At 46.9% G+C, this 23,800-nt stretch overlaps 1 protein-coding gene across 16 annotated transcripts in view; it reads right to left on the bottom strand.

Moving 5' to 3' along the window:
- Positions 1–23,800, bottom strand: part of RPTOR (regulatory associated protein of MTOR complex 1) — a 315,148-nt gene that overhangs the window by 67,585 nt on the left and 223,763 nt on the right. For all 16 annotated transcript variants that reach the window (XR_014078516.1, XM_081575767.1, XM_081575768.1 and 13 more), the window contains 3 exons: positions 18,709–18,810; positions 11,718–11,801; positions 10,344–10,454 (listed from right to left, as the gene is read on the bottom strand). Coding sequence is in view for 15 of the 16 variants with exons in the window: in XM_081575767.1 (XP_081431893.1) it covers positions 10,344–10,454; positions 11,718–11,801; positions 18,709–18,810 (297 nt within the window). In the remaining variant the exon portion in view is untranslated. The remainder of the gene's footprint in view (positions 1–10,343; positions 10,455–11,717; positions 11,802–18,708; positions 18,811–23,800) is intronic.

The following is a 23,800-nucleotide window of genomic DNA, read 5'->3' as shown; positions in this document are numbered from 1 at the left end:
AAGCACACGGTCCAATCTGCTAGTGTGGGGCCAAGTCGCTTGTGTGGGGAGGGCAGGTGACAGCCTCCTGCGTCCCTCCTTCGGCTTTTCACTTCACTCTTGCCAACTACAGGTATCTGAACAACTGTCTCCCTCCTGACTGACAGACTGACTGAAACACACCCAGCTGCAACCTGACCTGTCATCAATGAGCATGCTGAGCAGGGCCTGGCCTCCTCCCAGGTAGGTGGTCTTGGGGCTGAACCAGCACCAGGACAGGCAGACGCAGCTCCTGGAACATGAGTGAGGTTTCTGCTTTACTGGCCCACAGTTCTCCAGGGACCCCAGAAGGGTGGATCTGACTCTCCTCCCAGAGTAAAACCCACTCCCAGGGCTTCTGAAAAGCAGCGACCTCATTTAACCAGAAGACAACTAAGAAGAGGCCATTCTGTACAACAATTCTCTTTTACCAAAAAACTCTTTGTCCCAGAAATCCCATGGCAGGGGACTGTAGATGATCCGTTCCTTCCTGCTAGTGTTGGAGGGCCCTCTGAGGAGGCAGGGGGCGGACGTGGCTCACTGTGGAGATGGGGACACTGTCCAGTGGTGGCTCTGTTGAGTGCTTGTTGACCTGGGTTATCTAGGAGGCTGCCATTTTCTTACCAAGCTGTATCATGATGATGTAAGGTATTAACAAGAGGGGAAACTGGGTGTGGGACATATGGGAACTCTATTTACTATTGATTTAAGTTTTTTTTTAAAATTATGATAAAAATACATTTTATTAAAATACAAACTGTAGGAATAAGGCAGGACACAAACAAACTCCCAGCACAGGAGGTTTTGCCCCAGATCTTCACAAGGCCAGCCGCATGGGCTGCTCTGCCTTCAGCGATGGACCATTAAGAAAGCAGGTTTTGAACAGCAGATCCTCTGGCCCATGTGATCACATTCTGATCTGGGTGACGATCACCAGATGGTCATTACCGAAATCAGATTGATTATATTCTTTGCAGCTGAAGATGGAGAACTCTATACAGTCAGCAAAAACAAGAGCGGGAGCTGACTGTGGCTCAGATCATGAACTCCTTATTGCAAAATTCAGACTTAAATTGAAGAAAGTAGGGAAAACCACTAGACCATTCAGATATGACTTAAATCAAATCCCTTACGATTACACAGTGGATGTGACAAACAGATTCAAGGGGTTAGATCTGATAGACAAAGTGCCTGAAGGACTATGGACAGAGCTTCACGACATTGTACAGGAGGGAGCGATCAAGACCATCCCCAAGAAAAACAAATGCAAAAAGGCAAAATGGTTGTCTGAGGAGGCCTTACAAATAGTTGAGAAAAGAGGAGAAGCTAAAGGCAAAGAAGAAAAGGAAAGAGATACCCATCTGAATGCAGAGTTCCAAAGAATAGCAAGGAAAGATAAGAAAGCCTTCCTCAGTGATCAATGAAAAGAAATAGAGGAAAACAATAGAATGGGAAAGACTAGAGATCTCTTCAAGAAGATTAGAGATACCAAGGGAACATTTCAGGCAAAGATGGGCACAATAAAGGACAGAAACAGTATGGACCTAACAGAAGCAGAAGATATCAAGAAGAAGTGGCAACGGTACACGGAAGAACTGTACAAAAAAGATCTTCATGACCCAGATAACCACGATGGTGTGATCACTCACCTAGAGCCAGACATCCTGGAATGCCAAGTCAAGAGGGCCTTAGAAAGCATCACTATGAACAAAGCTAGTGGAGGCAATGGAATTCCAGTTAAGCTATTTAAAATCCTAAAAGATGATGCTGTGAAAGTGCGGCTACTCAATATGCCAGCAAATTTGGAAAACTCAGCAGTGGCCACAGGACTGGAAAAGGTCAGTTTTCACTCCATTCCCAAAGAATGTTCAAACTACTGCACAATTGTTCTCGTCTCACACGCTAGCAAAGTAATGCTCAAAGCTTTCCAAGCCACACTTCAACAGTACCTGAACTGTGAACTTCCAGATGCTCAAACTGGATTCAGAAAAGGCAGAGGAACCAGAGATCAAATTGCCAACATCCGTTGGATCACAGAAAAAGCAAGAGTTTCAGAAAAACATCTACTTCTGCTTTATTGACCGTGCCAAAGCCTTTGATTGTGTGGATCACAACAAACTGTGGGAAATTCTTCAAGAGATGGGAATATCAGACCACCTTACCTGCCTCCTGAGAAATCTGTATGCAGGTCAAAAAGCACCAGTTACAACCAGACATGGACAATGGACTGGTTCCAAATTGGAAAAGGAGTACGTCAAGGCTGTATATTGTCACCCTGCTCATTTAACTTATATGAAGAATACATCATGTGAAACGCCAGGCTGGATGAAGCACAAACTGGAATCAAGACTGCAGGGAAAAATAGCAATAACCACAGATATGCAGAAGACACCATCATTATGGCAGAAAGAGAAGAGGAACTAAAGAGCCTCATGATGAAAGTAAAAGAAGAGAGTAAAAAAGCTGGCTTAAAACTCAACATTCAAAAAACTAAGATCATGGCATCTGGTCCCATCACTTCATGGCAAATAGATGGGGAAACAATGGAAATGGTGACAGATTTTATTTTCTTGGGTTCCAAAATCACTGCAGATGGTGACTGCAGCCATCAAATTGAAAGATGCTTGTTCCTTGGAAGAACAGCTATAACCAACCTAGACAGCATATTAAAAAGCTGAGACATTACTTTGCCAACAAAGTCTGTCTAGTCAAAACTATGAATTTGACTCCAGTAGTTGTGTATGGATGTAAGAGTTGGACCATAAAGAAAGCTGAGCGCTGAAGAACTGATGCTTTTGAACTGTGGTACTGGAGAAGACTCTTGAGAGTCCCTTGGACTGCAAGGAGATCCAACCAGTCAATCCTAAAGGAAATCAACCCTGACTATTCATTGGAAGGACTGATCCTGAAGCTGAAGCTCCAAAACTTTGGGCACCTGATGAGAAGAACTGACTCACTGGAAAAGAGCCTGATGCTGGGGAAGAATGAAGGCAGGAGGAGAAGGGGACAACAGAGGATGAGATAGTTGAATGGCATCACTGACTCAATGGACATGAGTTTGAGCAAGCTCTGGGAGCTGGTGATGGACAGCGGAGCCTGGCGTGTTGCAGTCCATGGGTTTGCAAAGAGTTGGACACAACTGAGCAACTGAGTGACGTGCATCATCTTTGGATGGAAGAGGAAGCTAACCCACCTCACTTTTTCAACTTTGAACTGGAAGTGGGGAGATGGGAACAAGAGAGGCTACAGGTACAGGAAGAGAGGCTGTGAACATCAGTGAGCTGGGATGACATCACTGCAGCGAGAACAGTACAAGTTTTGAGACTGGTAAGGAGAACTAGCACAGATGTTGGGCGGGGGGAGGGAACAGTTACAGAAGTAAAACTCTGCTAATCCCTGATCCACTTTTTACCCACACAACATGTTTCTTCTTGGGACCAGGAGAGCTGGTACATACAGTGAAGCTCTTTGTGTCCCCAAATCTGGATTTCCTTCATCTATACCGACATACAAGGTTTTTCCAAATTCAGTGACACTGTGTCCTTGGAGTCCCCTGGTGGCGCTATAAATAAAAATTTATTATCTGTAACTAGGGAAGGTCTGCCTGAATTACATATTAACTGTGTCTATGAAAAAAACCTCAATTAACTGGAATCTAGTTTACAGAAATCTTTTACTGTCTCCCTTCTCTTGATCTTGTTAATGAGCAGAAAGACAGATAACAAACTCTTTGTTGGCCAAGTGATGTCTCTGCATGATGTATAATATTTTTTAAATATATTGTTGACTCTGATTTGCTAAATTTTGATTTACATCTGTAAAATTTGATTTTGCACCTCTCTTCACCAAGGATATTGATCTGTAGTTTTCTTATTATCTGGTTTTTGGTATCAAGGCAAGGCAAGTATCATAGGATGATATGGGAAGATGCTTCTTTGCCATCCATATATTTCTTCATTAACGACTGGGTAGAATTTAACAACGAAGCCATCTGGACCTGGAGCTTTCTTTGCAGGAAAGTTTTAAATCACAAATCGAATTTTAAAACTAGATACAGTGCTATTCAGCTTATCTGTCTTCTTAAGGGAGCAGCTTGTGTCATTCAGGGAGTTAATTTCATCAAAACTATCAAAAGCTTTGGCATCAAGTTGTTCATAAATTCCTTCACTATACCTTCAACGTCTCCAGAACCTGTGATGCCACTTCTCTCATTCGTGATTTGGGGTTTTATGTCTTTTTTCGTTTCCTTCTCAGTCTGAGTAGTTATTGATCTGCTCAAAGAATCTAGCCTTCGGTTAAGTGGATTTTCTCTACTGCTTTTCTGTTCTCTTTTGCATTGATCTCTGCAGTGATCTTTTAAAAAATTAATCAATTTGTTTATTTTTGGCTGCACTGGGTCTTCATTGCTGTGCTCCGGTTTTCTCTATTTGCAGCGAGCGGGGGCTACTCTTCATTGTAGTGTGAGGGCTTCTCATTGCGGTGGCTTCTCTTGTTGCAGAGCGTGAGCTCTAGAGCATGGGCTCAGTAGTTGTGGCACATGGGCTTTAGCTGTTCTGTGGCATGTGGGATCTCCCCAGACCAGGGATCAAATCCGTGTCCCCTGCATTGGCAGGCAGGTTATCAACCACTGGACCACCAGAGAAGTCCCCACAGTGATCTTTACTATTTCCTTTCTCCTACCTACTTTGGGTTTAATCTGCTTTTCTCTCACTAATATCAGGTCCTTTGACCATTTTTAAATCAGGTTTTTTTTTGAGTTGTAAAAGGTCCTTATATGACCCTTTAACAGATAGGTGAGTTGCAAATATTTTCTCCCACTCTAAAGGTTGTTTTTTTCATTTTGTTGACTGTTTACTTTGTTATGCAAAAGATTTTAGTTTGATGCAGCCCCATTTGTTTATTTTATACATAATACTTATAAGTAGAAATAAATATGATTTAACATATCTATGTTGCTTATAAGTTTATTTATATAACATTTATACTTTAATATTATATATTTTATTTTATATATTTATATTGCTTCTTAAAATTTTGTTTTATAATTAAAATATTTTAATAATTTATTTATCATGACAGAGGATGAGATGGTTGGATGGCATCACCGACTCGATGGACATCAGTTCGAGCAAGCTCTGGGAGTTGGTGATGGACAGGGAAGCCTGGCGTGCTACAGTTCATGGGGGTCACAAAAAGTTGGACATGACTAAGCGACTGAAGTGAACTGAATCATTTATTTAAAAGTACACAAGTTTCCAAGTGTCCTTGATTTTCTTATTATCTATTTTGATTTTGCATTTGATTCCACAATGGTTGTAGAATACACTGTGTAAGATTCCAGTTCTTTTAAATGTGTCCTGGTTTGTTCTATGACGCAGGATGAGGTCCATCATGGTGTACATCCCTGGCATGTGGAAAGAACGAGGGGTCTGCAGTCATATGAAGCTCTGTCCAGCTGGTGGACGGCCCTGTTCAAGTGTTTGAGAGAACCTCCTTGGTTCCACTTCTACTTGTTCTGTCATTTACTGAAAAGAGGATTCTCCAGGTATAATCATGGATTATTTACCGCCATCCCACAGTTCCACCAGTTTTCATTTTATGTGTTTTGAAATACTGTTATTAGGTGAATAAACATTTAGACTGTTCTGTTCTCATGATGGGTGGACTCCTTTAGCATCAGCAAACAACTCTGTGTCCCTGGTAATATTCTCTGCTCTGAAACCTACTTTGACATATTAATAGGGGCATTCTTGCCTTCTCTGCTTAGTGGTAGCACATATTTTTGCTTTTAATCTATTTGCATCTTATATTGAAAGTACATTTTTTTTAAGATCATACAATTTTTTTTTAAATCCAATTTGACAGTCTCTGCCCTATAACTGGGTAGACTATTTATATTGTGATTATTTATATATATATGGTTATACTTAAATCTATTGTCTTGGTAACAATTTTTGGTATTTATCTCATCTACTGTTTTTCTTCCCTCCTTTTCTTTTTCCTTCCATGTTACTTGTATGTATTTATGATTTCATTTTATCTCCTTTGTTGGCTAATTGGCTATAGTATAAAAATTTAGTGATAACTTCAAGGCTTATGGACTACATTTTATCACAGTTCACCTTCAGATGATATTTTATCACTTCAAAGAAGTATGAGAACCTAACAACAATATTTCCTCAATTTCTCACCTCCCAACCTTTTTGCTACTGTTAGCATACATTGGGGTTTTACATATGTTACAGGCTCCATAGTACACTGTTACTATTTTTTTGATTAAACAGTCAATCATCTTTTAGAGAGATTTTAAAAGCAAGAATAAAAAAAAAAAACCACCCACACATTTATCTGTGGAGCACTCTTTTCTGGTGCTCTGAACTCCTTTGTGTCCATGCATGTTTCCTCCTGGTATTATTTTCCTTCTGCTCAAATGGCCTTCTCTAACATTTCCTGTACTGTGGATCTACTAGTGATGAATTCTTTCAGTTTTACATGTCTTTAACAGTCCTTATTTTGCCTCCATTTTTACAAGATATTTTCAGTGTGTCAGAATTCTACATTCTGTTTTTCTTCCAGGATGTTAAAGATGCAGTCGCATTGTTTTCCTAATGTCATAGTTTCTGACAAGTGATCCACTATCATCCTTAGCTTCTCTGTTTCCTTTCTTATTGACTGCTTTTGAATTTTAAATTTGTTGTTTTTTAAGCAATTTGATTATCAGGTGCCTTGGGGTAGTTTTCTTCATGTTTCTTGTGTTTGGGGTTTGTTGGGTTTCCTGGATCTGCAGGTTTATAGTTTTCATCAAATTTGAAAATTTCTTAGCCATTATTTCTTCAAATTTTTTTCTGCCAGCCCCCTGTAGGGGCTCCCAGTACACATATATTCAGCCACCTACAGTTGTCCCACAAGTCAATGATACGCCTTTAGTTTTATAAAAGGTTTTCTCACTGTGCTTCATCTTGGAGAGTTTTTATTACCATGCCTTTAAGTTCACACATTTTTCTTCTGCAAAGTTTAATTGGTTGTTATCCCATACTTTTCATGTCACATATCAGAATTTTCATTTCTAGAAGTTTGAGCTGGGTCTTTTTAATATCTTGCATGTCTCAGTGGAGCTTTTTTATGTGGAACAGACTTCTAATGACTTAATGTCCTTGTCTGCTAATTCGAACATCTGTGAGAGTTCAGAATAAGTTTTGGTAGGCCAATTTTTTCCCCTCTCATTATGGATAATATTTTTCTGCTTCTTCACACATATGGTAATTTTTGATGGTAGCAGTGAGTGTAGAGTAACATGTTGTATGGGTGATTTGGGAAGAGACCCTCTGGGGCTTCCCGATGGCTCAGGGGTAAAGAATCTGCCTGCAATGCAGGAAACACAGGAGATATGGGTTCAACCCCTGGTAAGATCCCCTGGAGGAGGAAATGGCAACCCACTTCAGTATTCTTGCCTTAAAAAAAATCCCATGGACAGAGGAGTCTGGTGGGCTACAGTTCACAGGGTCGCAATGGACACAACTAAGCACACACCTCTGGGACCAGATTCCTTGGAGATGATCAGGGCACTGAGACCACAGGAAAGGGCATTCCTAATGTGCTGTTAATAGATTTCCTTGTCTGGAGACATGCCTGCATATCAGTGCCCCCACAGGGTACACTGCTCGCTTCAGTCAAATGGCACATGGTCCTTCTGAAACTGTAACTCTTTCTGGAATTCTCCTCCTTCCTTCTTCCCAGACTGAGCCTACTTTCTCTAAGGCTGAGGTAATTCCTGCTTCCTGAATCCTTGAGGAGCCCCTCACACAATGGCATGTAGTGTGTGCTCAACATATGCTTGTGGGGTGAGAGCAGGCCCCAGACTCACCCCTCAGCTGGGAATGCAGCCAGACTGGGGCCCACACCTTCTCAACTCTTATGGAAGAGCCCTGAGGGTGGGCAGCTCTCCAGCACAGAGACAGCTGAGAGCGGTGGGGTGCTGGGATGCCTCGCCTGTGCCTCTGTGCAGATTCCTTCACCCCAAGGTGGGCATCCCTGTCACACACAATATGTCTTCTGACCCTCACGGTGGCCACGTCAAGGACTCACTCCAGGAGCTCTGAGCTTTGCAGGAGGCACACAGCATGTGAGTACTCAGAGGCCAGCTGCCAGCTGGGGAAGCGAGAAGCAAATTCCCAGAAACACATGGAACTTTAACCTCTCAGAAACTCGGACCAGGGTGATCATGAAAAGGAAGGATAAAGTAAATGACACTCAGTCTCAACTGGAAATGTTAAAAATGTCTCCTAGTGGGATGACTGCCTTTAAATAAACAAGTGCAACAAGCTGGTTAAGGCGCTAAGCCACAGGACGGTCCCAGCACCTGCATGCATTTACAAGAACACTGCAGGCTAGGGCATTTCCAGCTAGGCCCGGAAACAGCTCCTCAAGCATTATTAAACGTGTAATTCCTCCAGCATCGAGCAGACATGAACGTAGGCTCCCAGACAGCTTTACAGCACTGCAGCATCTGTGCTGTCGACGAGCCCTCCTGTGTTCGGCTCCAGAGACAACCAGGCCCCTGGAGACAAATGTGACCAACAGGCAGTTTCAAACCAGATCCCTTGTTCTGAAATAAGATGACCAACTATAAATTCCATGAGAATTCAGCAGCAAAGTACAGTTCTGAAGGGTCATCCACCTTCACATAAAAAAGATTAAAGCAGAAATAGCCACTCTGAAGACTAAAAATAAAGACACTCTCTATTTCCAGGTGCTAAAAGCTACTAAAATCCTGATGAGTACAAGAACTGCAGTTGACTGAACATGTTCTGGAGCACTGGTGGCCCCAAGGAGCAGGTTCAGGTGGTCGACCACCACCCTTGTGGTGGGTGGGGAAGGGGGCATCTTTTCTGACCCTCTCCCCCACAATGGGCTTCATGTGATGGTAGTCTCGCCCTTTGATGCGTGCAGAACCTTTGCACACGGTCCCTAATGGCAAGGACAATGCTAGTGAACTTCTCAACACATGATACAGATGACAAAGGTATTGAAGTGGGAGAGAAACAAGGTTCTGAAATAACTTCCCCAGAAAAGCCCTCTTCTTTACGTGGTAGCTTGGCTCTTCAGTTAAATTTGAAGAAGGGCAAAGTAGAAATGACCAAAAGGTACAGTTTCCTGAGCCCCAAGGCCAGGCTTTCAGATCGGCAACAAAAGGCTTTAGTGTAGTAAAGGCAGGCTGGGTAGAAATGAGGTTTTATCGCTGCTCCCTTCACGCTAAAATTTCTAAAACTGCCTTACACACTTGTGGTCCTGATCTCTGCAACCATACTGCAGGAAGTGTTATTACCACAATTTCACAGAGACACATGTGATGGCTGGGGGAGGTGAAAATGCCTGGCTTAAGAAACCAATGGGAATAGGCTGCATCACTAGTGATCCCATGAATGCTCCCTGCACTGCACCCCACCCCCAGCACCATTGTCACATGGCAAGCCCTCCTGCCACATGGGTTCAAACTTGAGAACCCACCTGGCCCTCCTGTCACCTTTGCATCCCTACCCTGGCCCTTCCTGCCCACTGGTTCTCACCTATGTGGCCACCTTCACTCCCTCTGGATGTGAATTCATGTAGCAGCCGGGTCAGTGGCCCCCTCCCCCCTGGGTTAACATTATAATCTCCGTTACATTGAGGCACACAAATGCAGCCCTGCCCATAAGATTTCCCCACTTTTTGAAAAGTCACCCTTGTGATAGGCAGGTATGTGTATTCACAGCAGAGGGTTTGGTCTCCAGTGGACAGTGTTGAGGGCAGGGACAGCTGAGCTCTGCAATACCTTTGGCCTTCAGCATGATTCTGAGTACAATGCCCTGCCAAGAACTTCAGCAGCAGACATGTGACTGCAGGCCGCAGGCATGAGGACAGGGGTGGGAAGGTGCTTACTGGGAGTAGAGCTGGAGACATGCAGTCACGGCTGAGAAGTGACTAGCGCCATGGCCTGAGCCTTACAGGTGACAGCTGGGGCCTCCCTGGGACTGTTGCTAGGGTCAGGGCAGGGGAGGGAAAAGCTTCAGCTGGTTGAGGAGACCAGTCAACAAGGCAGGGTCACTCACTGGCTGGAGGGGTAGTCATGGGTCGGGAGGGGGCAGCGCACAACAGACAACAGGTGAGCCGAGCGCCAGTGTGACAGACCAAGACTGGGCCCAGGGGAAGCAATGCCTTTCCTGGGAGGGAGGGAGGCCATGGAAGGCATAAGGCCAGGAGGAGGGAGCGTGGACAGCAGTGCCAGGCCCCCCGATCCGCTCTCAGCAGCTCTCCTGTGGCGGTGGGGGGAGACAGACATTACTCACACTGTCCACGGCGAGGATCTTGGCCCAGATGAAGACAAGGAGAGGCCGCAGCTCCCTGGCTGAGCTCTGGAGCAGTTTTAGCACGTAGGGGAAGATGCCCACAGACAGCGCCTGCGAGAGAGAGCACGTGAGACCCACTCTGGAGGGAGCAAAGCACATGGCATCCTCAGCATGGACAGAGAGCTGTGAGGGGCAGGGCTGTCCTCCCCGACCTCCGGTTCTTCTCCTGGAAGCAACCCAGGCCTGCCTGCTTGGGCTGCAACAGTACATGCAGACCACAAGGTAAGAGATACGCCACGCCTCCACCCAAGTCTACCCACGATGTCACACATGGCCTCCCTGCTGGCTCCTGGGAGTGGAAGTGGGCCAGCGAGAAGTGGTCGTGCAGTCTTCCTAACTTTTAGGTTTTCCCTCTTCTCCTTCTTGCTGAACTATCAATTATCACTCTTGGTTGACAGTATATAATGAAACAACTTACATACATCAATGAAGGTAAAACAACATGCCGAGCTCTCACGTGCCCATCACCTAGCTTCAATGCTGTCAAACCAAAGGGTGCTGCATCCTGGCTGGCCCCACCCACTATCCGCTCCTGAATCTGAAGCCCCCCTTAGGTATCACACGGTGTCATTTGTAAACACTTAGTGTTTCTCTCTAAAAAATAAAGTCTCCTTTATGAAAATATGACCACATACCATTACTACACCTAGAAAATGAACAATTACAATTATTCTTTAATAATATAAAACATTCAGTTCATGTAAACTTTTTGTTTCATGAATATTAATTTTTCAAATTCCAACTTTCAAACTTTCATTTGCAAACAGAACCCCAAAAGGTCCACACTCTGCGGCTGGTGGTGGGTCTCCTGAATTCCCTTTTATCTCTAGGTCCCTCTTGATCTCTTTCCCTGGTGATCTGTATAGTGAAAAAATGGGTCACTTTTGACTCTATTTTTTTCAGTGTTTTGTTTCTACTTCTCCGTAGAATGAATGATAGGAAAGTGTTTCAGAGTTGTGTCTAAAACCAGAGTGAAAGGATGGTAAGTGAGGCTTCACAGGCTGTTTCCAGGAGAACAGGCACTACGTGTGGCCAGGACCCAGCTCAGAGGCTGCCAGCTTCCTGTGACAGGGGCAAGCCCCTCCCTAGAGAGTGTTCTTAAAGGACACCTTCTGTCCCACAGAGGTGACGCCTAACAGCGGATGGGAAAGGGCCCCCCACAACATGACAATGAAGGCGCAAAGAGAGGTCCATGGGGGCCTTGCGGGTTTAATGGCCACCCCCACAGTCACGCTTGGCTGCATGGCCAAGGACCTTTGATTCTTCAGTTGGTGCCCCCTCCACTCCTCCCCTGCTGATGCAGGAAGCACACACCAGGCTCACTGCCCAGGGACCCAGGTCCAGAAATCTTCCCAGCAAGTCCAGGGCTCTCAGCCGGTGCACTTGGCTCAGCAGCACCTGGAAGAGAGAAGAGGCAGAGTCACTGCAAGGTGCCCCCCATGACCCTGGATGAGCATCCCCAGGAGCTGTTTACCCGGGTTGGCGGGTGCTCCTTTCTCTTTGGCTCATACTTTATACAGGCTGGGAACACTCCATTTCTTCACGAACAGGTAAATAACGTGCGCACTGTAGGAACTATTAGAACAGACACTTTCTAATGCTGTTTAAGAAAATATTCACTGATGACACTGGTCTATTCACTTCTAGATGCTGTTCTCTAGGTATAATGTCCCCTGTTTGTTCTAAATTCAATGATACTATTGTATTTCTTATCTCCTTGATGAGTAAATGATACACTGTCAGTCTTACTTCACAACCCTAAATATGTTTGATCATATCACTGCCAATGGCAGTACAGAAGTGCATTTCTATAAATGTGCATAATTCATTTAAACAATCTCCCCGTTGCTAGATTTTTAAATTATTAATACATTTTTGTTATTGTAAAAATGCTATGATAAAAATACCAACAGGTACATCTCTGCACATTTACATGGTTTCCTCCCCCCCTTCCTCCTAGGATAAACCTGAGAAGTAAAATTAGAGGGTCAGAGCACCCACACTTACATCACCAGATTGCCCTCCAGCTGAACAAACTTGCCCACCTGCCCACCTGCCAAGCCTCAGCTGGTTACCAGGCAGCAGGACATATTTGCTCTGGTACTCACAGGTTACGCAGGCTTGGGCACATAACTTCTCTGAACCTTAATTTCCTAATTCATAACACAAGGCTCAACCACGAGGGATTTATTAAATATCAAATTAAAAGCTCCCAGGAAAATATTAGCCCATGTTACACTATTTGCCAACATGACAGTTAATAATAAAATGCTCTTTTAATTTGAATTTCCTTGATTACAAGTGAGGCTGAATATTTTTTCATAGGTTAATTGGCTATTTCTCCAGTAAACCAGCCAGGCATGTCCTTATTTTCCTACTTAAATGTTTGACTTTTTCCTTTTGATATGAAAGGATTCTTTTTAAATGAAAAAGAGCAACCTCTGCCACATGTTTTTCTTTTTTCCTGTGGTATACCAAAGTTTCAAGCTTTAATGGAGTCATTTATATTGACCTCTCTCTGGTGTTAACATGGGGATTATGTGTACAGGGTCCTGTGGTGCAGAGCCCTTCTGCCCACCGCTGTTCCTGGCATCAGGTATGGGGCACCTACTGTGTTCCCAGCCATCCAAAGCGGGTATGGAGTACCTACTGTGTACAGACGCGGTGCTGGTGCTGGGGGTGACTGGGAATAGCAGGAGCCCTTCTGTCACAGCAGGGGCTCAGAGACAGACATTCCGCATCCACACTGCAATAACCACTGTGATGGTGAACAGATGACCGGGGGCAGCCGCTCCCTACTCAGGGTCTGAAGGCTCTCCCTCCCAGTGGGCGAAGTGTGGGGTTCCTGGGCTTCAGGCAGAGGGGCTGGCAAAGCGGGGTGTCTGAGGGGAAGCGGAATGTCTGAGGGGAAGTGGGGTGTCTGAGGAAGGCAGGTGGGCAGGCTGACGGGAAGGCTCCAGAGCCAGCTGGACCTGCAGACCAAGCTAAGGGCTTCAGCTTTTCTTCAGAAGAGCAGCAGACGGGCCCGTCCAATGTGCTTGCTGTGGGCAACAGGCTGGCAGGAGGCTGACTGGAAGGGTGGGATGGGTGGATTTGACCGCGGCCAAGACTGATGGGGAGAAATAGATTCCAAGACAGCCAGCAGGCATGACCCAGAGCCTGCTGGTGGAAGGGGAAGGTGGGTGAGGGAAAGGAGCTGCTGGAAGATAAGGTTTGGAATGAGGCAAGAGAAAAGACAGGACAGGACAGGCCGGCAAGCCTGGGGCGATCTGCCAAGGGGGAAGCTGGGTGGAGGAACTAGTGAGGGACTGGACAGGAGGCAGGAGAGGGGACGGGAGGTTTTAACCACGTACCTGCTGGGGGTTTGGGGGGGGCAGGCAGGATCAGCAGCAGGACTCAGGAAGCGGACCCTCTGGCTGCAGGGATGTGGCCAGTGGTGGAGGGACTGAACGGGGGTGAGGAAATGGTGCCACCAGACCAGTGGTTCGAGGGGCACCCCTTGGAGGGGCAAACATGGGCAGGTGGGAAGAGGCTGAGGGTGCAGGAGGGTCAGCAGGTGGGGGACAGAGGAGGTGACAAGAGAGGTTGGAGGGAGTGGAAAGAGGGGAGGGGGTCCTGGCAGCATGAGGCTCCGGAGGAGGGGTTCCTGATAGGGAGGCTGGGGAACTTCCCCACATGGCTGCAGGGGAGCCGAAAGCGGGCGTGTCCGCCTGGCGGTCAGCCCAGGGGTCAGGGAGGTGGAGGTGGCTGGGTTCAGCCACTGAAATGCCATCTCCCAGTGGTTTGGAGCCTGTTTCCATGTCACTCTTTTGAGATGGATGCTTAAGTGGTTCGTTTTGTGTTTGGAGAAGTTAAAATTCTCTGATAAAGAAGCTGGTGGGAGAGGTTATGTGGGGGCTGCTCACAGTGGCCTATCTGAACCGGACCTGATCCCTCTGCATGTTTTACTTGTGGGTTATCATGTGCCACCATGGCAGAAAGGCAGGTGTGGAGGGCAAGGTTAGACGGTGGGAAGGTGTGGGATTTGGAGTCAAGCTGATCTGACTCTTTCACTTCCTGACAGTGTGGCTTAAACCACTCCCTCTGGACACTTCAGTTTCATCATTGAGAAGAGATGATAACATGTAATTTCCAGAATTAAATGAGCCTGTCTGGCATGATGATTCTTACTGTTTCTGTGACGTTACAGCATGATGATTGTTACACTCAGCCCAGGATGGCTCCACCTCTCAGAAGAGATCTGATTGACTATTTGTTTATTGCTGCGCTGGGCGGCTTAGGGACCTTAGTTCCTTGACTAGAGACTGAACACGGGCTCTGGCAGTGAAAGCGCCGAGTGCCAACCCCCGGAGCGCCAGGGCAGTCCCTGTTTTGTTTTTTAAAGAAAATGGAGCCGCCGGAGGTTCAGGTTTCTAGATGATTCAGGGCAAGCAGAACCTTTCATTTATTAGGTTTGTGAAAGGAGGTGTAATTCATCAAAAATCAAAGACATCAAATACATCTAGCACTTGTAAAGATTCTGTTTTCTGATTCCTTTTGTTATTTAAAACACTGTCAACTTGAATAAAGCTCTGGGTTTTCAAGTAAAGAGCAGAGCAATTTTCAGTGGAAGAAATGGCAGTGTGGGCCAAGAAACCTAACCGTGGGTAGTTTGTATTGCTTATTACTCATGTGCACTAACCAGCAGTAAAAGGTCTCCATTACCAAGTCTATTTACAGATGGCAAAAGTAAAATGGAAACCGTCACCGTCACTACTGCAACTCCATCTCTTCCGACTCTGCTGTCCACACTGATGAAACACACATTAAAGCAGCAATAGACAGCTCACTTGTCTCAGAGACGCAATGACCGTCATCAATGCAGGATTTTGTGCCGTGGGTATTGATGTTTTGTTGGAAAATAAACAGCATCAATAACGAGCCCTGGGGAAAATGTCAGTTACTGGCTTTTCTAAACATTACCCCTTCCTTTCAATTCCTTCTGCTGATTTACATTTTAAAACAAAATTGAGGGCCAATATAAATTAAAATTACTTAAAAAAAAAAAAAGAACTGGCTTTTGTTTGTTTGTTTGTATTTGCACTTAAAAAAATTCCTGTTTCACTGTCCTTCAGGCCCTGGGGAAATTACAGAGATAAATGTCAGTGAACTAAATGAGTTACTAGGGTTTTGTTCTGTCTGTGGCAACCTAAACTAAAGATGAGTGGCGGTGACATGAACACCGAAACTAAAACTGAGCTGCTAGGGCACCTTGTACACAAAAGGCACACTCAGGCTTCTGGGATGAGACGACTGGCTCGAGCCGCTTCTGAAAATCCAGATTCTCAAGCCCTGGTTCTGGCCTGGTGCACCCGGGAATCTGAAGCTCAGAGATCCTAGAGCCACCAATGTAGGTAATGTGTGTAGTAATAACAGCCCACTTACTATCCTGCTGCCATCCAATAATAATGCTGTACTTTCAGACCAAAAATTCTGTTCATAGATGATGATGCCATGAGAGCCAACAGGGTTTCCTAATGAAATGCCCATACTGACTTTGTGGAAAGGTCCTAACATGGAATCTTATAAAATTCCTCACTTCCCTCTTTTTTCCATAACACTGATTCTTCCTTCTCTAACTTGGGCTTGTCTGTACATGGGCCACCAAGGGAGGGCAGACAGTTCTGTCAGGTCCAGGCAGGGCTGTCAGACCATGAGACCACAGGGCCAGGCCTTGCGGTGCTACAGGGCTCGAGAACCTTCCTTCCCATCCTTTTTGATTTATATTTTTAAAAGGTGAGGAAGGCCATCAGGGCTGGTCAGGGAAAGTGTAGATTCATGCTTACATCTACACTAGGGGCTGCAAATCTGCTGTCCTAGGGGCAGTTCATTTTATTCTGATGGTCTTTAGTGAATGCCTCTGAATTTTCGGGTGGACAAAATGCTTGCTGGTGGTGGAAAAAGTAGCAGGGATTGGAAAAGCTGTGATGTCTGTGTATTAAAATTCTCTCTCAGAATGTTGAAATAAGTACATACATGTATGGGATGTGCTGACAGTATTTCAAATCATTAGGGAAATACCAAAATTACCTAATAAATCATGTTGGGATGACTAGATAATTATCAGGAGGAAAGGTGGATTAAAAACAAATAAAACAAAATAAAATTCTCTTTCTTTTCAGCAACCAGCAACATTTCCGAACTGCTAAGGTTCTGGGGATAAGTGATAGATGATGGGGCCCGGGTTCTGGCAAAATAACTAATTCAAGAGAAAGAAGCAGATACCATGGGCTGCCCCAAATGAAGCAAGGGCTCCTTTGCACTGTGTTGGGTTTTCTTGTTACGAAAAGGTTCCTGCACTGATCCAGGCAGGGCATAGCCCCAACAGAACCCCTAGAATGATGAGGAAACTATGATTTAAGTTTGACAGAAAGATTGCACAGAAGATGCCCCTTTTCTTTCAGTTATTCCCTCATTTTGGTATTAGCAAGCTGGGTCTTCTCTTTCCCTGGGGCAATGTGGGTTGTCAATGGGACATTAAAGAAAAAGTCAACAGGGGGCCATTTGCAACAAGGCTGTTTGCCCGGCTGGTTGCAAAGTGCTGGGCAGTGGGTCCCTGCTTGGAAAGGTTTTATCCATCCCATTATTGAAATAACAGAAAGGTCAGTGGAGACCGGCCACAGTCTTTTATGAAAATTTGGGGGACCCTAGTTGCTGGGGAGCTTAGCACACCCAATCAGCCACTGCCATCCCAAAGCCCTGCCCGTTGGCCTTACACTTGATGAGAACTTGTGGGCTCCTGCCAAATAGACAGTGTTCTTTGTTGTGTTGTTATTGTTGCTTTTTTGGTTTTGTTTTGAAAATCTGTTGATAGCTCACCCTGTGAACTCAGGATAGTCTTAAACTAGTCTAGAAGCACACACGAGGAATACCAATAATTTCTGCATTCTTTTCATAATGTCAGAAAAGCAGCAGCCATAATACATTAAAAGCACCAGAATATCTCCAGGGAAGGATCCTGGCCAACAGCCTGTCCCAGCTGATTATCAAACCATGAGGACAGGCTGTGTGTTGGCCTTTCACAACTGCACACCCTGCTCTCACTGCTCGCTGTCTGGGTCCCGCACACAGTCCTGAGTCCGCTGAGATGTCAGTTCTGTCGCAGGCAGACCACTTTCCCAGGCCGCCATGTGGTAGGCACAGAGCGGGAGAGCAGACCATGTGGGAAGGGGGCCCACCATACTCCGTGTGGGCCAGAGATCAGCTCAGAACACACGCCTGGCCCAGTGAAGACAGACAGTGCTTCTGTGTGATGTGATCAGTGGCCTGGTAAGAAAGTGGAGCCCTCCTGGGGGGCCGGGGGAGGGCTGAGGCCTTGTCCTCAGGCAGGTGGACGATTAGGCAAAGCAACCTAAGCAGCTTTCTGGGGGAGGAGGTGATGGTCCTCCCAGTCAGCTCTCAGAATTTAAGACCCTGCTTCCTAACTGGGTGCGGATGTAAATGCCCACCCCTTTCTGCTGCTGGCCCAGCCCCTCCCACAACTGCCCACAGTTCTTACCCAAGGTTCACCTGCCCCATCCCCACTGCACACAACCTTTTCCAGGGCCTAAAGTGAATTACCAGGCCTTGGTGTCTATACTGACAGTGGTTTTAAATCTCATTTGACACTGTCTCAGAGTAAAACAGCCTTGCTTACATCACAGCCTGGTCCCTACACCTGCCCCATAAATATACAGTAACTGAAACAAAAGTTCTGTGAAAACTCCTACCTGTGATGAACTTTGGTATTGTGCCATCTCAGTAACCCAAAACTTAGCTGGGTGAGACCCACAGAACTGACCTCCCAAACCATTCGTGGGGCACCAACTGCCACGAGAACAGAGACACAGGCCATGTGGTGACTTCACTTGACAGCCCACAGCACCCTGGGCACAGCCCCCTGGAAACGACCAACCCACAGGGGCTGACAGCCTGCGTGTGTAATCTGCTCAGCCTCTCCCCTTTTCTCTGCGGCTGATTTGCATCTCACATCCTTCCAAAGAGAAGGGGTGCTGACACCACGAACAGTGCTGGAAGAGAGCGCACTGACAGCAGCTCTGGGAGCAGAGGAGAGAGCGGCTGACACCCCAGATGAGTGTTTAATTGAGGGAGGGGGCAGTGATTTCGCCAGGGGAGCCATGGAGGAGCAAGGACTCACCAGCTACAAAGCATGGGGGCTGACACACACTCACACACTCAGCCCCGATAAACCAGTCCCCTTGCTGGGAGACTGCGGGGTTCTCTGGCTCCCTCCCTGGGTCAATCTGGTCCACTTGCAGACACTCACCTGTAAGACAATGGGAAGCTGCTCAGGTGGGTTCCTGTTCTCCACGCCCATAGTGAGCCACACCTGGAAGGCAGTCAGCTGCTCAGCAAAGAAGGGGCTGTGCTGTGGGACAAGCAAGGTGGGTTAGTCAAGGACCCCCTTCTTCACCTGGCTCTGCCTATACATACCCCCCATCATCAACTCAGTCATGTGTCTTTGTGAGGCCCCAACTCCGCTCGGTTACCATCTAGGCGAAAGCCCACAGGGCCAGGCCGTGGCAGAGGAGGTGGTGAGATGTGGTCAGGCTGGGATGTTTCATACAGCAGAGTCAGAGGACTCGTGGACAGACTGGGTGTGGTAAGAAAAGCATTGTGGTAAGGTTAACACTGGGGCTCAGGCCTAAACAGGTTTCCCTGGTGGCTCAGTTGGTAAACAATTCCCCTGCAGTGCAGGAGACCCGAGTTGCCCTGGGTGGGGAAGATCCCCTGGAGAAGGAAATGGCAACCCACTCCAGTATTCTTGCCTGGGAAATCCCATGGGCAGAGGAGCCTGATGGGCTACAGTCCATGGAGTCGCAAGAGTTAGAGACAACTTAGTGACTAAACCACCACCACCACGGGTCTAGACACCAGAAAATGGGGTCCCATGACCTGAGGTGACTTGGTGACTAAACTACCACCACCACCACAGGTCTAACCACCAGGAAATGGGGTCCTGTGACCTGAAGTGGGAAGACCGAAAGAAGCAGGTTTCGGAGAAGCACGTGGGGAACTCAACCTTGATGCACCTTGATGTTTAAGGTGCCTCCTAGACACCCGAGTGAGACATCAGGGGGGTAGGGGGGAGGGGGAGACTGGCCTACACGAGCCTGCAGTTCAGGAGATAGGTCTGGGTTGGAGAGACAGATCTCGTTTATAATGTGAGAATGAGTGGGGACCCCGGGCTGCGCCCTGGAGCACCCCAAGAGCAAGAGGCCAAGGAGGTGGAGACACTAGGGCAAGGCCAGTAGAGGGAGCAGGAGCAGGCAGCAGCCAGGATACCAGGGAAGAGTGATTTGGCAGAAGGCTGTGGTTGGCACCATCATCTCATGACGTGGAGGGTCAGGCAGGACCAAGGTCCAGGGCTGACCATGACACGAGGGTCCTAGAGACTGACTACTAAGAATGTTATGGGGGCTGTGGTAGTGGGCAGAAGCACAACTGGACTAGGTTCAAACAGAAGGGAAGAAGATTTAGAGACTCAAGAATAGTTCTGTGCAGGAATCTGGCTGCAAAGGGGAAGGGATCGGATAGGATCATGTGACCAGGCATTTCTTTCTAAAGGTGGGAGAAAAGGGCGTTATTTGTAAGAGGGAGAATTGCTGATGGAGGAGGAGGTGCTGGGCGAGAGCCCTGGTGGGTAGGCACCAGGGAGCAGGAGCCCTCCGGGAGCTGGAAACGGGACACAGATAGGCGGGGATGCAGGGATGAAGCGGGTGGGTGTGGAGGGACTCAGAGGCTCCCTCTATCGCTCTTGTCTCTCAGCGAGGTGGGAAAGGGAGCAGGTGCCGTGGACAGAGGGCAGAGAGGGGACAGGAAGGAATGAAGGAGACACATCTGGGCAGCTGCTAGGCAGCGTTTAAGGCCCCTGGAGGACAGTGACAAAAGCAGGTTACAGTGGGCTTCCCCAGCCTGACAGTGGAGGTGCAGAGGGTGGCTTGTCCTCTTGAAAGCCCTGCAGAGGGGATGCCCTTGGTGATGATGACAGGGACCAGGGAAACCTCAGATTAGAGGCTCAGGTAGGAGGGGGCCTAGGCCATCGGAAGGAGGTCTGAGAACCAAGAGGCCAAGCGGTAGGACTGCTGGGTTTTCTGTATTACATGGTCATCCCCACTTAATACACAGCTCTGTTGTCTGTGAGCCCCAAACAGAATTTCAAATCTCTGCCTCCCACCCACTCCTCTCTGCCCACACTGTTCCCCAGGGGGAGAGGAATGGTGGATGGGAAGGCAGGGATGTGGGCTGTGACCCCAGGTTCTGGCACATGTGGACACGTGCTGGTAGAGGACTCCAAGTGGTGGGCTGGGCTCAGTGAGGCTGTGAGCCAGACCGGGGTGCTCCTGCCATGCCCTCTGCAGAGGGGCCTGGGGCTCAGAGCCCTGGTGCCCCTCGTAAAGAAGTCAGTGTCGTGTGAGAATTGGGCAGAGAAATTTCACACTCAGGAATTCATGTTCTTGCAAAGTCAGGGTACATGAAGTTACTCAAATTTGAAGGGCAACCTGGGGATTGGAATGGAGCCCCCAAAGTGATATTCCTGTTAAGTGTGAGTTATTCACAGATTGGTCTAAAAACAATAGTCCTGTTATGTACTCCCTCCCCAGCTGTACCGAGTGAGGGGGACCTTCAGTCTGGGAGGGGAAGTTGGGAAACTCAGGTAATTTCACCTCTCCCCCTTTCCTTCACTTTGGTTTTACCTTGTGGATACAAACATGCGGTTCACTGCTGCAGAAGCCGCTCTGTCCCCAAAGACAGACAAACACTCCTGATCCTTTCACCTAAAGCTGACAAAGAGGGAAAAGCCCTACTCATCGAAGTGTGCTGTGAGGTTTGTTGTGCTTTTTAAAGCTGCGGAGATGGTGACAAATCAGCTCAGTCCCTAGCATAGGCGTGGCTCAGCATTTTAAGTAACACTTCACAGAACAGCTCAAGAGCTGCCCTGTGACTGTCTGAGATGATTCACAGAGCTGATGTTTTGGGCCAAATCTTCAAGACCACCTCCCTGTGTGTCAGAGCTACCCTGTAGATTCTTGAGGGGAAGGCGCAGAGCCGGGGATGAGTGTTCTGGAACAGAGCTCACAGCTCGTGGGCAGAGGCTCTGAGTCATGTGACCATGTGGCCTGGGCCTCAGGCGGATGATTCTGACACAGGTGGTCAGCCCATGTGTTAAATGGGCTGGAACAGGTCTGAAAACAGGTGCCAGGCAGGATGGACTGAGAGCAGAAAGGCCATCTGTGGGCACAAGGAGCCACACCTGACCCCGAGGGCCAGTCCACCCTGTCTTGTGCTGTCACCTTGGGGAGGGAAGATAATTACTTCATATCAACACACTCCTGCTCTTCTCACCTGCTGACCCTGGTCCAAACACACTGATGTTGGCTGTCTCACAGTAAGTAAGATTTCTTAAACGGGTACAAGCCCTAACCATAAAAGAAAAACATTGGTAAGCTGGGTATGGTAAAATAAGAACCTTCTGTTCACCAAGTAAAAACATCAAACAAGTGAAAATGAAATCTACAGAATGAAAAAAGGTATTCATAATGTGTGTAACTCAATGGACATGGGTTTGGGTAAACTCCAAGAGTTGGTGATGGACAGGGAGGCCTGGCGTGCTGCGATTCACGGGGTCGCAAAGAGTCAGACACGACTGAGCGACTGAACTGAACTGAATGCGTGTCAGGTCTCTCTGGTGGCTCAGTTGGTAAAGAATCTGCCTGCAATGCATGAGACAAAAGAGACATGTATTCGACCCCTGGGTCAGGAATATCTCCTGGAGAAGGAAATGGCAACCCACCCCAGTGTTCTTGCCTGGAGAATTCCATGGACAGAGGAGCCTGGCAGGCTACAATCCATGGAGTTGAGAGAGTCGGACCTGACTCAGCAACTAAACCACCATCAGCATCTACATTGTGCAACAAAGGATTTGTATTCAGTGTATAAACAGAACCACTACAAATTGATAAGAAACATGATGCAAAAGAAAAATGATCAAAAGTCTTGAACAGGCAACTTATAAAAGAGGATATTCAAATAGCCAATAAAAATATGAAACAGGGCTCAATACTATTAACCATCAGGGAAATGCAAGATAAAATCTCAATGAAACACCATTACATATGGAACTAGAAAAGCCAAAAGGAAAAAAAAAAAAGGTGGAAAATACCACGTATTGACAAGGACATGAAACAACTCAAACTCTCAAATATCGTGGAAAGGACTTAAAATTGACTCACAACCACTTTGGAAAACTATCCAGCAGTTTTCCTACTGGAACTAAAAACATGCACAACTGGTAACCAGAAATCTCATTCCTCAAGTGCACATCTGACACTAATGTACCCAAGCACAAGGGATTAACAGCACCTGGGTACACCTGCCCACCCACCTCGGGCCCAAAACTTAAGGGGACACCAAAAAACACAGAAATTGAGGTTAAAAAAAACAACTTAATATAGTATTTAAGAAAATAAAAATAAAGGTAAAAATCTATTATGAAAAAATATCAAAATTTCATATAAAGACAGGCCCAGCATGACTGATTTCTCTTTCTGCCTCAGGCTCCAATGTCTCGGTTGGGCAGTGGTCAGGACAATTCGTGAGGTCTACAGGATGGACCATGACCTTTGGCGTTTCTGGGCTATAACAGGAATGAGCTACAAATGCACAGATTGAAGAGTATTGAGTGAAAGCAGGCAGACACAAGGATTCTATTTACCAAAATACAAACCGCACAGGGCAGCGCGTGCCCCGGGGAAAGAAGTGCCCAGAGTGGGGCCTCAGAGGGCTGCTGACGTTATGATTTGGGTGCTGGTTATGTGACTGCACTCAACTTGTAAATTCATCAAGCTGCACGATATGATGCCTGCAGTCTTCTGTGTATGTTATGCTTTTAAAAGGATGGAAACTAACTAAAACAGCTAGCATGTGGCTCCATCAGGAATCCCTCCCCATCACAGTTTGGTTACATTGCTCCCAGAGGCAGAATCCTGAATGCAGTAGATGAGAAATGAGGCTGAAGACCCTTGAAAGGAGGCCTGGCACTGGAAGGAGGGGTGAGGACACGTAACAGTGGGACTTCATTATCCGAGAGTGTGCAGCTCCCACCCTGATGGTAAAAGGAAAATCAGGCACAGAGCACAAAAAAGCACGAGTCGAACGAGGTTCCCAAACACGTGTGTGTGTGTGTGTGTGTGTTAACAGGCCCTGTCCCCGTATAGGTGGAGCTCGTGAAGGGCAGGAGTCCAGGACTGTTCCCTATGGAGACTTGTCACTGCCTCAGGGTTTAGGGTCCCCTGGCAACGTCAAATACACAGGTGGGAGACACGTGAAGGTCCTGCCAGTGCCCACTTTTGGGTTCA

This window comes from Giraffa tippelskirchi, chromosome 3 (assembly GCF_054371585.1).
Source record: "Giraffa tippelskirchi isolate mGirTip1 chromosome 3, T2T-mGirTip1v1.2.pri, whole genome shotgun sequence".
NCBI lineage: Eukaryota > Metazoa > Chordata > Mammalia > Artiodactyla > Giraffidae > Giraffa > Giraffa tippelskirchi.
Note: the sequence above shows the minus strand (reverse complement) of the source record. Positions and strands in the feature narration are given on the sequence as shown.